Raw genomic sequence first — 14,611 nt, 5'->3', positions numbered from 1 at the left:
TCTTTAAGAACAAASTGAATTTAATTCCCTGTATTTAGCAAATGCTGATTTCTCAATGTTGTTTCCACTTGTGTGGAAAGAGGAGCACCAACACCCAGTGTGAATCCTGGAGACTCCCCCAGAGCCCTCTTTCCCCACCRAAGGACTGGGACCAGAATTTAAAATAAAACATAATTTTTCCGATTACTGTTTTTGTTGGGAGGTGAGATGTGAAACAAGTGAGTGCTTCCACACTGAGTCTGAAACCTAGGAGCAATATTTAAACACAAGCACTTGGGAGTATTTCATTGCTGGTTTTAATTAGTGCACGCATCCAGCCTTTGGAGCTATTTGTTGTGACTCCAGGCAATGGACACTGGTGCAGGGAACAGCAGTTGCTAGGACAGGGGGCTCAGATTTTGACACCTCCAGAAAATGTGGCTGCTTTTGAATCTTTCCCACAGCGTGTGATTTCCATTAGCAGCCCTGCTTGCTGCCCCTCTCCCCATGCTGCCTTCCCAAAGGCAAAAGCCCTGGCAGCTCCCCCCTTGCTGCTTTGCTGGTCTTTCCCAGTTAACTGAAATAGAGTGAAGCCCAAATAAAACTACAGGAGGGATTTATGTCCTGGGTTTTGGTATGGTTGGGAAGCATTTCTGTGTTCATGGTCTGGAAATGGCTTTGCAGCAGAGCAGTCTCATCTGCTGAGCTTGCCTGTCTTTCCTCTGCAGACAGAGATTTTCTCTTATGCCTGGAGTCCAAGTCTTGGAGCTCCATGAGGTGTCGCTGATAGTGCCCGCAAGGGGAAATCCAAGGGATGGGGGAATTCAGCAATTCTTCGTTTGTTGTGTCATTACATATTTCTAGTACTTAGGGTATCCCATAGCTGTGTTCAGCATCAAAAGCAGTCTTCAGGGCTTTCCACAGAAACTGCTTTTCTTTTTCATGGCCAACCATATGTTAACTAACAGAAATGTAAGTTATCTGCAAGTTGCACGTTGTAAAAGCTGCGTCTAGGTTACCAAGTTTCCCATGTTGCAGACTAGGACTGTGAATTTGGAGACATGTTCTGTTCCAGGCAAGTGTGAATATTTTCTGCCAAAGGTTCTTCAGCAATTTTTCCCCCTCTCTCCTTTCTAATAGGCTGCTGGAATGTTTCAGTGGAAGCCTCTAAACTTCATTTTCTCAAGTTTAACACATTCATAAATGATTTTTTTGGCAGGAAATACTTTATTCTTGGGTGAATGAAAATGCATTTCCAGCAGCCTGATCGCCTGGCAGTGATGCCCTCGTGGGCTGTGCCAGAGGCTAGTTTTATGTGAGAGGATCTGGTTTGAATCTTCAAAAACCAGGAGGGTTGCACAGTTTCTGAGGGTAGTCTTAAAATGACATGTTGCTTGCTCGGAAGTTCTGCTCTGCTGCTGCAGGGGAAAGCAGAATTGTAGATTACTTGTTTAGGTTTCTAACTTAATAGGCACCTACCAGGTTATACATGCATTAGCTATGTCAGAGGGGAGGAAATAAGAAAAGTTTCTGGAGGGAACACTCTTGTTCTAGCAGGTGTTAGTGTCTCTTGCCAATTTTGCTTCTTTCAGTCCCTGCAAAACCGCCAAGCTGGCCACCACAAAGCTTCTCCCTCTCCCTGAGCTTGGCAGAAATGTTCTGATTATTGAGGTCCTCCCGCAGTCTCTCGTTGCTGATAGCTTTTATGTCTGCCCAGAGCTGTATTTTATTTATGCATTTAAAGAATCCTTTGTAACCATTAGAATATTTGGGCATCAATTGGGTCATTATTGGTACAAACTTATGATCTCTAATTGCTGTGCAGGGTTATACAAGTTAAGAGCATTTTGATGATCTAGCTGTRTTTCAGTATCTACCTTGCAAAAGGCTGACTATGTCCAGCATCACAGCAGAGAAGTTGCCCGTTTACCACACTTGATGGCTTTTGAACCAAATGAAAACTTGATAGTGATGCTACCAGTGGGGAAGTAGCCATGTAYCACACAGAATTGGTAAGGTTGGAATGGACCTCTGGACCAACTCCCCTGCTCAAGCAGGGTCACCTAGGGGTCACAGGGTTGCATCCAGGTGGGTCTTAAGATCTCCTGAGAAGGAGACTCCACAACCTCTCTCGGCAACCTGTGCCAGTGCTCTGTCACTCTCACAGGGAAGAAATTCCCCCTCACGCTCAGGCAGAACTGCCTGTGCTTCAGTTTCTGCCCATTGCCTCTTGTCCTGTCACATGGCACAACTGAAAGGAGTTTGTCCCCCTCCCCTTGACACCCTCCCTTCAGGTACTTGTACACACTGATAAGATCCCCCCTCAGTCTGCTCTTCCCCAGGCTGAAGAGGCCCAGCTCTCGCAGCCGTTCCTCACAGGGCAGGTGCTCCAGCCCTCTGATCATCTTTGTAGCCCTACGCTGGACTCTCTCCAGTAGCTCCATGTCTCGCTTGGACTGGGGAGCCCAGAACTGGACACAGTACTCGAGATGAGGCCTCCCCAGGGCTGAGGAGAGGGGCAGGATCACCTCCCTCCACCTGCTGGCAACACTCTTCCTAATGCAGCCCAGGAGACCATTGGCCTTCTTGGCCACAAGGGCACAGTGCTGGTTCATGGTCWGYTTGTCATGCACCAGCACTCCCAGGTCCTTCTCTGCAGAGCTGCTCTCCAGCAGGYCAGCCCCCAGCYTGTMCTGGTGCWKRGGGTTATTCCTCCCTAGGTGCAGGACTCTGCACTTGCCCTTGTTGAACCTCRKGAGGTTCCTCTCCRCCCAGCTCTCCAGCCTGCCCAGGTCTCTCTGAATGGCAGCACAGCCCTCGGGTGTCTCAGCCACTCCTCCCAGCTTGGTAGCATCAGCAAACTGGCTGGGGAGGCACTCCATCCCCTCATCCAGGTYGTTGATGAAGAAGTTGAACAGGATGGGACCCAGTACTGAGCCCTGGGGGACGCCACTAGCCACAGGCCTCCAACTAGACTCCACACCACTGACGACAACTCTCTAAGCTCTGCCATAAGGCAGAACAGTTAGAGAATGGTAGTAATCAGTAGGACTGGCAGTTATTTCTCTAAACAAGAACGTCCTAGGTAATATAATTGCACAAAGCTATTGGTGCTACCTTTCCAGAAGTGGAAACTCCATATATTTCTAGTAGTGCATAGAAAAGTTCTCTTATTGCAATAGCTTCTGTACTGAGATGCAGTAATGCTCTTTGTAGACTCAGGCCCTTATGCCTGGCCCAGCATCACAGCCCCYGTGTTGTGTCAACCTTCTTGGTTTGGGAGAGCAACTGTTTCAACAGAAAGCTGTGCTAAGGCAGGGCAGCGACTCCTTCTGGGCACAAAGCCAGGTGGAGTTGTATCAGGCCATTTCATTTTAAACTTCCACAGACCTTGAGCGTGGTGACATCTTAGTTTAACTTGGTTTTCAAGGCTCCTCCCCCCCGGCCCCATTTTTGTGATAACAGGATCCAGCATCTCTGAAGTTCAGGCCCATCTTGAGCATCAGGAAAGCTTGCTCCTGGAAGGGAACACAGGAGGCTTAAAGCCCATCATAGGGTAACGTTTCACATTTAGAACGTCTGTTAATAAGCGACTCAGTAAAATCCTTTCTGTTTGGCCAAAACAGAGGTTGAAAATACAGCAGCTAAAGGCCAGGGGGAACATTGCTATATAGGAGCTCTGGGTAAGGTGTCCAATACCCCGTCTGCTGCTTTTCGTCAGAGTTAGGTTATGTTTGCTTATTTCTGCCCTGTCACCGTCGCATCCTTAACTGGACGATGTAGCGCTCTGAAGCATTTGCAGGCCTCAACCTGACAGGGACTGCAGCCAGGGCAGATTTCAGGGCACTGCATTTCTTCATGACTCTGCAGCCTCCTGCTGTGGTTTCCTGGGCTGCCTGAGGGGCTGGGGGGGGCGGGGAATTCCCGAGGAGCAGTCTCCTGCAAGGAGGGAATGACTCATGGTGATAGAGGGACAGGCTCCTCAGATGCCTCAGGCAGCTATTTTTTCTCTGTGCTTCACAAATAACTGTCATTTTTCTTTTCCTCTATTTTTGACATGGAATAAGTAGTTCCCCTTACCACTGGGTGGTTATCTAAATTGCTGCACTGCTGTGCACTTTGATTTGGTTGTCACGGGGAGCTCCGAATAGCTCCAGCTCTGGAAGTCTTCCAGGTCGGGCTGGCAAAGCTGGTCGGGAGGTTTGAGYGCCGAGTGCGGCAGGCGCTCGGCTGCCTCCCCGAGGCCCATCCTCCCCTTCTGCCCCCAGCCTCGGGTGTCCATGACTGCTGCTGGCCTCTCACCCTGCTGCCGATGTGACACAGGGGTGTGGTACCCACCGATTTCTGAGACCAGCTCCAAGCTTCTGACAACCAGGAGAAGAGTATTAAAACATTGTACACCAGCAAAGCGTGTTTTAAAGCATATTCATCATCATCTCCCTCATCAGGAAAGGATGCCTTTGCATGGGTAGCGGGCAGCATTAGTGCACTGAGGTCCATCAGTGCTCAGGGAGGGGAGGGAGGAGGTTAGGGTATCTGAAGAGGTTAATTTTAAGACTCTCTAGGTGTTTGCATAGTGTTGTTCTGTTGTTCCTTAGAAAAAAATCTGTGATATATTAGGTGTTTTTCTCAGTGGGCCAACCCAGAGAAGTGAGGCAAGCATGCTCTCGAGTTGGCTTGGGGATTCTGCATGCAAGTTGGATATAAGATGTTAGTTTAAAGTGCTGATGAAAAGAGGATTAATCTGCATTCATTTTAAATGTCCAGCTGTGATCTCCTGAGAAAAGAGGAGTGGAATGCCTAGGAAAAACAAGTACGTGTCATCTTATTTAGCTGGAAGTGGAGGAGAGCTAAGTGAGGCAGGGTGCCATGTTTTTGACAACAGAAGGAGGATATGGGGAAAGGGCCTGGGAGCAGAGGGGTGTGTGCCTCTCCCTCAAAATGGCTTTGCAGCTCCGGGCCACGCAGGAGATCCCCCCGCTCCCGCAGTGCTGCGCGCTCGCAGGCAGCCCGGGTGCGTGCACAAGTGCCGCTGCAACCTGGCTTTGTGCACACAAAGCCCCACAGCCAGGGTGAGCTGCAGCTGGACGGCCGTGGGCTCTGCTGCTGGCCGTCAGCGCTTCCTGGTGCGGAAGCGGAGATGTTCTCRGGCACGACGAGACGTGGCAGAGTCAGGCCCCAAAGGCCCCCGACTCCCTCCGCGCTGCTACAGAAGCCTTTCTCGCCTCCTGGGTTGGAGAGACCTTGTCACTCCTCTTTTGTTGCGGGTCTGGCAGGAGCCGGGGTGCTCTAGCCCCAGGCAGACAGTGCTGAGGGGTGGTTGTGCCCGTTCACTGCAGGAGGAGTTGGCTGGGCTCGCTGCAAGCCRGGGGCAGAGCACGGAGCTGCCTGCATGCCAGGAATTCTAGATAGAATGAGCAAGGACAGAATTTGGGCACTTAAAACCTGAACATGGCTAGAAAAACCCGAGAAAATGTGGCTGGAAGGGAAGGAACGCAGAATTCTGACTTGTTACCAGCACACTGGACACTCCCTTGAACCTGCTGTTCCGCAGTGGATGTGAGTATAGGCTGCAGGGCTCTGATRGCACCTGCTGGGAGCGTTTCCCTGGGGCCAGCACGGTCGGGGATTTCCCCAGCTGACTTCTCGAGTGCCCTGCAGCAGGGAGCCCTTGAAGCCCAAGTGAACTGTGCTCTCTGATCACGAGCAYGTTCCCCGTTAGTGGGGATATGCACTCGTTTTCTCTGGGTGCRTGAGGTGCCACTGTTGTGTTTTCCACAACTCCAGCAGCCAGTTGGAAGAGGAACTGTTGAGAGCAGAAGCTGTGCTGACTTCTGCAGTCCAAATGACAAATTTGGGGATCCTAGAAATCACGTTTTTCTGGAAATACTAGCCTCTCCCTCTCTTCCTGCCATCAAATGCAGACCTAAGTGCTTTCTCAGGGTCCATATTTGTCTGTGTTGTAGCCCAGGCGCACAGCAGCGGTGTGGGGTTGGCACTTAAGCTCCTGTGGTAGTTCCTTCCCCAGACTCTGGAAGGTTGTTGGGCGGGGGGAGGCCATGCCGCAGCCCCGGAGCTGTTCCTATCAGGGTGATGTTCGTGTGGCCGCGTGACATGCAGTTCCAGCCCGGGCTCGCAGTTTTGAGATGCTCTCATCCTGGAAAGATACTGCATTATGAGTAGGATTATTGTTTTTAAATTTCCTGTTTTATTAAGCCTATGCTGGGTGATTCTTCATCGCCTGCTGATTTATAAGAGCAATCAGGAAAGGGAAGCAGTGCTGGGGAGTCCATGAGGACACCTAACCCTGAAATGCAGTAAGGGGATACAAAGGGCACCTCACAATTCTTTATCTCTGCCATACATTGCCAAACTAAAGGATCAGTATTGGAAAGACACAAATGGGGAGGATTCCCTGTGCCCAACCTGAGCTAATTAGAGGTAGAAGCAGTGAGCATTGAGGCCTGGGATTTTATGAAGGGAGCTTTAGAGCTTTCACTGAGTAACCACTAAGGTGGTCACTCTGAGGTCTCTGATCTGCTACTAAAATAGAAAATGCAGCACTGTGGGAGAAGACCTTAGGTTGCATGTAGTGGTCATTAAGCAAGCGTTTGCATCTCCATTTCCCAGACTAAAACAAGGTGTTTGTTGTCCCTTTGCTGTTGCTGATACAGTGTCTGTATGCCTGGATGAAATGCCTCTTGAAGTGAGGACGTACAGATAAATGTGTTTTTAAGCAGCAGCTGTAAGTCCAGAAGTGTTGGGTTCCTATGTATGGTTTTTGCAGTATTTTGGGAAGTTTATGTAGAGCTCCAGCACATACTATCAACCTGCTGCACTGCTTTCCCTAAGAGTAAGGTAAGAGCAGGCAGCTGTGCTCTTTTCACTGACTTCTGGACACCATGACAAGGCAACAGAACTGTCTGGATCTTGCTGCTACAGATTGGGGAAAACATATCTTTTACTGGTAGGCTTGACACTGAGCACCTAGCTCTGAAGCATTACCCCGCTGCTCAAAGCCTGTGTAAGCTGGCATGGGGAAGTTGTTTAACTAGCCTGGGGTAGTCAGCAGTGCGCTGGCTCTGTGTCTTTGGCAAGCAGCAAGACAAAGGTATTACAGGTCAGAAGTGAAAAAATACTGTAGATGTTTCATTTGAGTTGAGAGTGAACATTACTGTTTGAGAGATTTGTCTGCAGAAACAGGAACAAAAGGTGCTGGAGTTGTCTTACCGAACAGCGCTCAGCAGCCAGTCTTCAACATGCGTCAAAAGCTCCTCCGAGTCTTTCTGATGTTTCTTTCTCGGTGCCTTGTCCACTACATTTTTATTACAGCTGGGGTGTTATAAACTTCAGCTAAAATAAATTGTGGCTCCCATGGGACTGTGCATAGTGTTTTCAGGGCAATACCTTCTCCCGTACTTATTGTTAAATCAACCTCTGATTTTTAGTTTTCTTCTTAATTCCCAAAACTATAAATGTTTGTTCCAGCTGACCTGCTGTTCCTGCTAGGAGGCAGCCAGGCAGGGTGCTGTGCTGCTGGGCTCCTCTGAGCCCCTGCTGCGCCGTTCTTTAGGATGGGCAAATATCAGATTTATGCTACTCGGTTCTGTTCTTGTGCAGCTCTTACCAGTGGTGTCACATATGTGGTAGGTAATAGGTCTGACTTCTGCTGGGTCTGATCTGTTTTCAATTGATCATATATTGCAACTAAAATCTCCTGGATTTTTTAGTTCTGGTGGTCTTTGCAGAACACAGATTTCGACTATAGACTGTTCTGAGTCCTTCTATTAGGTAAAACAGGGTATAAGAAATAAACTTTATATTTGGAGTAGAAGATGGTGAGCAATTAAAGAAAAAAAAGTAGTAACTTGAAAGTTAATATTATTTTAATGAAAGGATCCGTAAAGAATATGGAAAATATCAACAACGTATCTCGTATGTCTTTTTTAATTTGTTTAATAAAAAGTGTCAACAGTGTGCTGGAATAAATTGCTAGCTTGGAATACTTCCCTGATTTATTTTGTCAAAGCCCTGCTGCTGCTGAAGATGGGCACAGTGAAATGTGCCGCATGGGCTCTCTGTGTCTCTGGTTACAAAATGCTGCCGTTGCCAGGCCAGCCTTGGAAGCGCAACCTAGCGCAGCCCGACTCCGCCGTCGCACGGTCCGAGGGGAACCGCGGCAGGTTTCACACGCTCTGGTGCAATAAACTGGTGCCAAGCACTTTAGATTTTAGAGAAAGCGTTTAGCTGTCTCAAAGCGTAGCTCGGGTTTGGAGAAGTGCTTTTCTCTAGTTTGCACTGACCACCTGTAAAAGGACGGACCCTGGCAAATCYGGGCAGTTCGTTCTGGTCTGGGTTGGGGATTTTTGCGCAGCTGTCAGCCTTGCAGACGCAGCCTTGGCTTGGAAAACTTCATGGGGCATTTCTCCTCCAGAGCATCCGTTCGAGCAGGGAGGGTCGGCGAGCCAGATCATGCCTCAGTACTTCAGCAGCTGCTGTTTTTGAAGTGAGCATCATCAGCGCAGAGCCTCACGTTGGGATTTTCCATCTGCGATGAGTGTCCCTTCCCAGGGGGCTCGGTGGGCTTGCACGGGTGCTAGTGGCGGCCCTGCCGCTGAGATGAGATCCAGTGTGCTCGCTCAGCAACTCTGACTTGTGCCACGGGAACGGGAGGAAAAGCCTGGGGCAGCAAGGTGGCTCTAAGGAGTAAAGCACGGGCACMGGGCTCCATACGTGCCGAGCTCGGCAGAGCCCCCAGGCGAGAGCCGGGGACGGCCCATCGCTGCCTCCATGCAGGAGGCACCTGCCCTGCTGCCGCCGGCAGCTCCCCTGGAGGCGGCGGCTGCCCAGGGGGCCGCTGCGCAGCAAGGGCCCGGGGCCGGGCCTCGCCATCACGGCCCGCAGGCCGCTCGCCTACTCGCCTGGGCTGGGAGGAGGTGCCTCTTAAAGATGCATCTTTTAAAAGTGGCTCGAAGCCCAAGTGTTAATACTTACTCCTCCCCAGAACCGCTGCRTCATTTCATTTTATTCTTTGCCTCATAGATCCTGAGGTACCTTACTTCCATTTTGGCACTCTTCATGCAATTTTTTGTTGGTTAGCTCACTACCATGGATTACAGGAAAGGGAAAGAGGAGTATTTCATCTATGACAGTTCCTGTGCTCTCATTTCTTCTACATTTCTCGTGTGTGTATTCCCTTCTCTTGCTGTTCTTAACCTTTTCTATTTCCTGCTGCCAAGTGGATTGGACTCACTGACTCCTAATAAAAACTAGGGAGCTACAATCAGACTGTTGTATAAATTATTCAGATAAATTTGAGGCAGTAAGTGAAACTGATGGAATTTCTCCTGATCCCTAGTAATTCCTGAGTAAAAATAAATTTGATAGTAATCCTAGTGTCCTATTTTTAATTAAAATTTCTGTATGATTGCCATTGTTGCTTTTTTTGTCATAGTTTTCTTTACTGTCTCAAGATGCAGAAGGTGGCAGATGACAGGCATTACATCTTCGCAATTATTTGTTAGTGTGATTCATATGATCATGGTCTTCCATCAGAGAAGTTTTTCACCTTTTCTGTCTACTGCAGCTCTGATCCTATAAGCCAAAATGATAAATTTTATAAAATCAATCTTTGGAAGAGCTGAATGTAAGAACTAAAATCTTGTATCACTGTAAATGAAAGAAAATCTTATATTACCCAAGTAGTACTAAGGAAAACATTTTCAGCCTGTCAGTCTACCACAGGTGCTGGCTGCCATGCATGCTCTTGCAAGCTGAAGTGTTATTTCTGTTTTGAAAACAATTTTCTCGCTCCTTTTCTCCTGATCCAGGGAGAAGAAACTGAAAGCTCGAGTGCAAGAGTTAGTGAGTGCTTTGGAGAGGCTCACAAAGAGCAGTGAAATCAGGCATCAGCAGTCTGCAGAATTTGTTAATGACCTTAAGCGGGCGAACAGGTAAAGGATCTGCTGGCAAACGGACGCACCATTGAGTGTTCTGCGGTGTTCTGGTAATGTGCTGTCATCCCCTCCCCAGCTTAATGAGCAGCTTCTGGACCCTTGTCCTCGCGCTCACTGGCCCTCGAAGGTTATCGTTAGATGGGGGGAGGGTATAAACTTCTCCTGTAGGATACTGAAAACTACGTAACTAAGAATAGAGTGGGGAAAGTTAACCTTAATTGAGTTCCTATTATTACATGCATTATTATTAAACAAAATATAAATCCCTCCATCTAGTGAGATTTATGTACTGCAGTTAACTGCTCTCTTTCCTTTCGCTCCAGCCTCCTTACTAACAAACTGGCTTCCATAACAGCGCTTAAATTTTATTGGTTGCAGAGGTACAGCTGATGCTGTAAGCTCTCTGCAGGCTTGTACTGGCAGTAGCTTTGGGTGGACTGAGAATATTATGGACTGTAGCTCCCCCTCCTGCAACGAGCCTATAGCTCACAAAGTAATTTCCACTAATTGTATTTATGGGGGAGAAATAAACACTAGTTTGCTTAATGGTGGGTTTTGTAAGCAGATGCTGGCTGTGAGAGAAGCTTTCTGTAAAACATTACATGTTTGATATTGTAGCATACTGATTCATGAGCAGTGCTCTGCAAAGGCATCATAAGCAACCCTCTAGCTGGTTCTTCAAACCACGTTTTAAAAAGTGTTTTGAGTAACCAGTTTACTGGTAGAGATGCATGCCTGCCCAAAAGAAATACAGAGGTTAGCACTGATGTGAATTTGGAAATGAGTTTTAAAATAGTTACCCAAACTTCGGAGTGCCCTCGTGGCTTTTCTTTTTGGTAACATTTGCTGTGAGCTAACTTTGTTGAATGGTCTTGTATTATCTTGTATTTCTAACAGTAACTTGGTAGCTGCTTATGAAAAAGCAAAGAAAAAGCATCAAAACAAGCTGAAGAAACTGGAATCACAAATGATGGCCATGGTGGAGAGACATGAAACACAAGTGAGGATGCTCAAACAAAGAATAGCGTTGCTAGAAGAGGAGAACTCTAGACCACACACCAATGAAACTTCACTTTGAATGCGTCTCTTTCACCAATGGTTAGTGCCATTACCAGTCTGTTTCATTTGGAGGCTGTTTTTTAGTTTGCTTCAAACTCCAAGAGCTGTGACTGTCAACGCAGGTGTAGTTCATGGCCATCTCTAGGGTAGCAGCTCTCCAGCCAGGAGCCATGGGGAGAACCTAAGCATTAAGCAAGGACTCTCTAACAATGTAAATGGACAGTGCCTGAATTATCATGCCATGAGTATGTCTGTACTCCAACAGGTGCTCTTCCATCTGATGCCCCAAAGGCAAGTGTCRCGTAACAAGATAATACATGTTAACAGATTTTATTTGGGGCAGTTTGGAGATAACTGGAGAGTTTCTCCCAATCCCCAAGCTTCCTCTGCACACACCTTCTCTCTGTATTGTACGTGAGCCTTGCTGCTGCGGTTTTATCAACTAAATAGGCAGATTAGGGGTAGGGGATGGAAGTCTCTTTAAGGTGATGGGCTGGTTTGCTGTTTCCCCCATACCTGCAGTACTCTTGCTCACAGAGCAGGTAGAGTAGGAAAAACTGTTTGTTTGGCAAAAAACAAGAAACCCTGGGCATCTCTGGAAACTACGGTGATGTATTTCTTAGCTTGTAAGGGGGCTAAAGGCTGTGAGTTTCACCATGCTGGATAGTTTGTGCCAAGTTTGGGTAAGAAAATCTCCTCATATTGCGTGTTGTATGCAATTATTTTCTGCGACAGCTGGATTTTCCTATTAATACACTATAGCCAAGGTTTTCCTTGAGAGGCTGGGCCATCTTTGTCATGTGCATAGTTTTATTACATCTTTCTATGATCAAGGGGCAGAATGTCTTTTTTTTATACTTTTGACCAAAAAAGGTACTTATTTATTAGGAATGTACCTGTTCAATGTTAAATACATATGCACAAGGCTCTAAATGTGTGTATGTATGGATGTACAACCACAAGCAGAATGTGAATGGTTATGTCTTTATGTAACTTCTTAAGCTAACTTTTGTTCCTGTTAACTTTCTTTTCTTTTGTTTAAGTAACATCATCCTAACATATTACCCAAGTAAATGAATGGAAAATTTTGGCCTGTAACAGTAAYGAAGGCAAAGCAAGGCGATAAGGTTGATGTCTTTAGGGAGCAAAAAAGGGGGGTCTGACATAAGAAAATTCTTATGTGAAACGTTCTCTTTTCAATGTAGCTGTGACCAAGCATGTGAAATACAACTGCCAATTTGGCATTGTTAAAACAAGCAGGAAGCCCAATAACTTTGTTCAGCTGTTACTGTGTTACTTCTCGCCTTCGTATTTTTTCAAGCTTTGTTTTCTCCAGGAAATGCAATTTCAGGAGTTACTATCCTTTCCGTTCGAACTACGACTTGTTTTATGTTGGACTGCATTTCGAGTTTGATTAATGTGTTTAGAGCGATGAGATATTCTTTCATTAGTACTGCAGTTTCTAGTACTAAAGAAGTATTTGTAAGAGGACTTGAACTGTTTCTGACTAGTCTTGGGTTAGGCCAGGCAGCCAAAGCAGTTCTGGGACTTTGTGTTCATAATTTGGTATTATTGTTAACTCTTGGTTACAACTGAAACACTTATGGTTGTTGTTCATCCCAGCTCTCTTATTACGGTAGCTGCTGTTTTCGTCTTTCCTTGCAGTATAATTTCTTGATACTTTTATAGATTCTGATACATCCAGCCACAAAGCCAACGTCCTAAGTGGCTGATTGCAGTAGTGTAAGTTAAGACAATGCAGTTTTCAAAATTTAAGTTGTAGGTGGTGTCCTCTTTATTAAGATAATTGCACAATTCTCACTTAATTCTAAAATGCAAACGGAATTTTTTGCATAATCAGACCATTGAGGCAATAGTTACCTTGATTTCTTACTGACTTTATGCTTTTGCTAAGTAGCCATTATGTTTCTTTTTTGGCCAACTTTGTCAACAACAGAAATATGCATTTTGCCATATGTGTGCTTTAGTAGTGGCTGATCACACTTACTTCTGAAGAAACATGAAAGCACTGTGTGCTCTGGTAAAAATGCAGTTACAGTTTTGTCTGCTGGTACCTGGAACAAGTAACTGGAGGTCATCTCAAACCGTCAATGTGAAATACCTTTCACCTAAGGTAGCTAGTAACCATTGTTCACTGGATTCTCTCTTTGGCTCCATGTTTTTCATTTTGTTAGTAGCTAAAGAAATTGTTAAGCCAGTCAGGCTTGAGGCAGTTGAACCGAAACCCATCTTTATAGGCAAAAGTGTACATTAAGGAAGCATGAAATGTACCTGGATTTAAAAAACAAAGTTGCAGTGTCCTTCACTGGGCCTTAAATAGGCGATGATTTGCTGACTCCATATGAACTAAGTGCAGTTGACTCCGTTTACTGCACAGCTCCCTGGCCAGCCGTGCTCTGAGAGCGTGTTAGAATCAATCACGTATCATCGCTAAGGTAAGTCGCTCTCCCTTGCTGCCCGTGGGGCTTAGGTACAGCAGCAAGACCGGTATCTCACAGCCTCCACAGTCRTGGCTGATCCATGTGCCAAACCAACAGGCAGCTTACAACAAGGCAGCAAGTAGCTACTGCTCATTTAGTGGTGCACTGGCAAAGGCTGGTAGGAAAGTGGAGAAGGCTCTACTGGTGGTGTTTCGTATTTTAACAATTAGCCGCAGTTCCAGTGTGTCTCTTAAAATGGCACTAATCCTGAGAGTAAATGCCAAAAACCTAATTCCTTTTATGCAAGTCTGAGACACAAGCCTATACAAAAGTGTGCATTTTAACTTTGTATGATGCAAGTCACCTCAAATCGCTGCTACTAGCTCACTTAACACCTGTAACAGAAATAGTACATTTGCAAAGCAGGAAAAATAATTGTTCACTTATTAATTAATCTTAGTTTGTATTTTATTTTTTGACTTTTTAAATTGCCAGAGTGCATGAGACTTTTTCCGAATGCAAAGCAAAATATAAACCAAGTACTTTTTCTAATTAAGTGTATAAATTCTTCACCAGCTTGAATGTACTGTTAGCTATTACAAAGCACACGTGACTAAGTCTGCATTAATGTCAGTATTGTTCTACCCTTTTTATTAGGAGTTTCTCATTTAAAAACTCATTTAATGCTGTACCATACATTGTAAGTTTAGAAATTAGCTTTAAATGTGTTGCTGATTTTTAGTTTTTCCTAGCTGCTGTAAAATAGCTATTTTGTGTTTATTTGATATAGAATTGTAAAAACTGCATTTATTTATACAGAGACATTTATAATACTTTTATTTTACAAATGTTCTTATATTCYGAATAAATTTTTAATGCTGTCTTTTTTTTCTGGCGTTTCTTCAACATACCTGCCATCTTGTTGCTGAACGGTTCTGCTAAAAGGTAACACAATCCCGTCATCGTTCTCTGCGAGAAGTCAGTAAGGGAGCTGGTGTGACACTGTAAGGAGTTACTGTAATGGGGGCATTAGATGTTGGCTCAGTGGCTTTCACCGAGCTCAAGAACATAAGCACTTACCACAAACCCTCTACGATTTCAGTTAAAACTTTACAGAAAGGAAAAGCACATATGAAACTGTTTCCACACATCCAGTTCTTTTAATGACAAGTTATA

At 45.8% G+C, this 14,611-nt stretch overlaps 1 protein-coding gene across 8 annotated transcripts in view; it reads left to right on the top strand.

The window, feature by feature from the left end:
- Window positions 1–14,318, top strand: part of MCC (MCC regulator of Wnt signaling pathway) — a 209,081-nt gene extending 194,763 nt beyond the window's left edge. For 7 of the 8 annotated variants that reach the window (XM_085305365.1, XM_085305364.1, XM_085305368.1 and 4 more), the window contains 2 exons: window positions 9,810–9,932; window positions 10,833–14,318. In XM_085305365.1, coding sequence (XP_085161491.1) covers window positions 9,810–9,932; window positions 10,833–11,013 — 304 coding nt within the window. In that variant the 3' untranslated portion in view covers window positions 11,014–14,318. Of the gene's footprint in view, window positions 1–9,021; window positions 9,068–9,809; window positions 9,933–10,832 lie in introns of those variants that run through there. The other variant, XM_085305367.1, reaches the window with a different exon arrangement.
- Window positions 14,319–14,611: the final 293 nt, after the last annotated feature.

Source organism: Rhea americana, unplaced genomic scaffold (assembly GCF_003343005.1).
Source record: "Rhea americana isolate MKP2758 unplaced genomic scaffold, rheAme1 scaffold_22, whole genome shotgun sequence".
In the NCBI taxonomy this organism is placed as follows: Eukaryota; Metazoa; Chordata; class Aves; order Rheiformes; family Rheidae; genus Rhea; species Rhea americana.
This window is presented reverse-complemented; position numbering and strand designations above follow the sequence as displayed.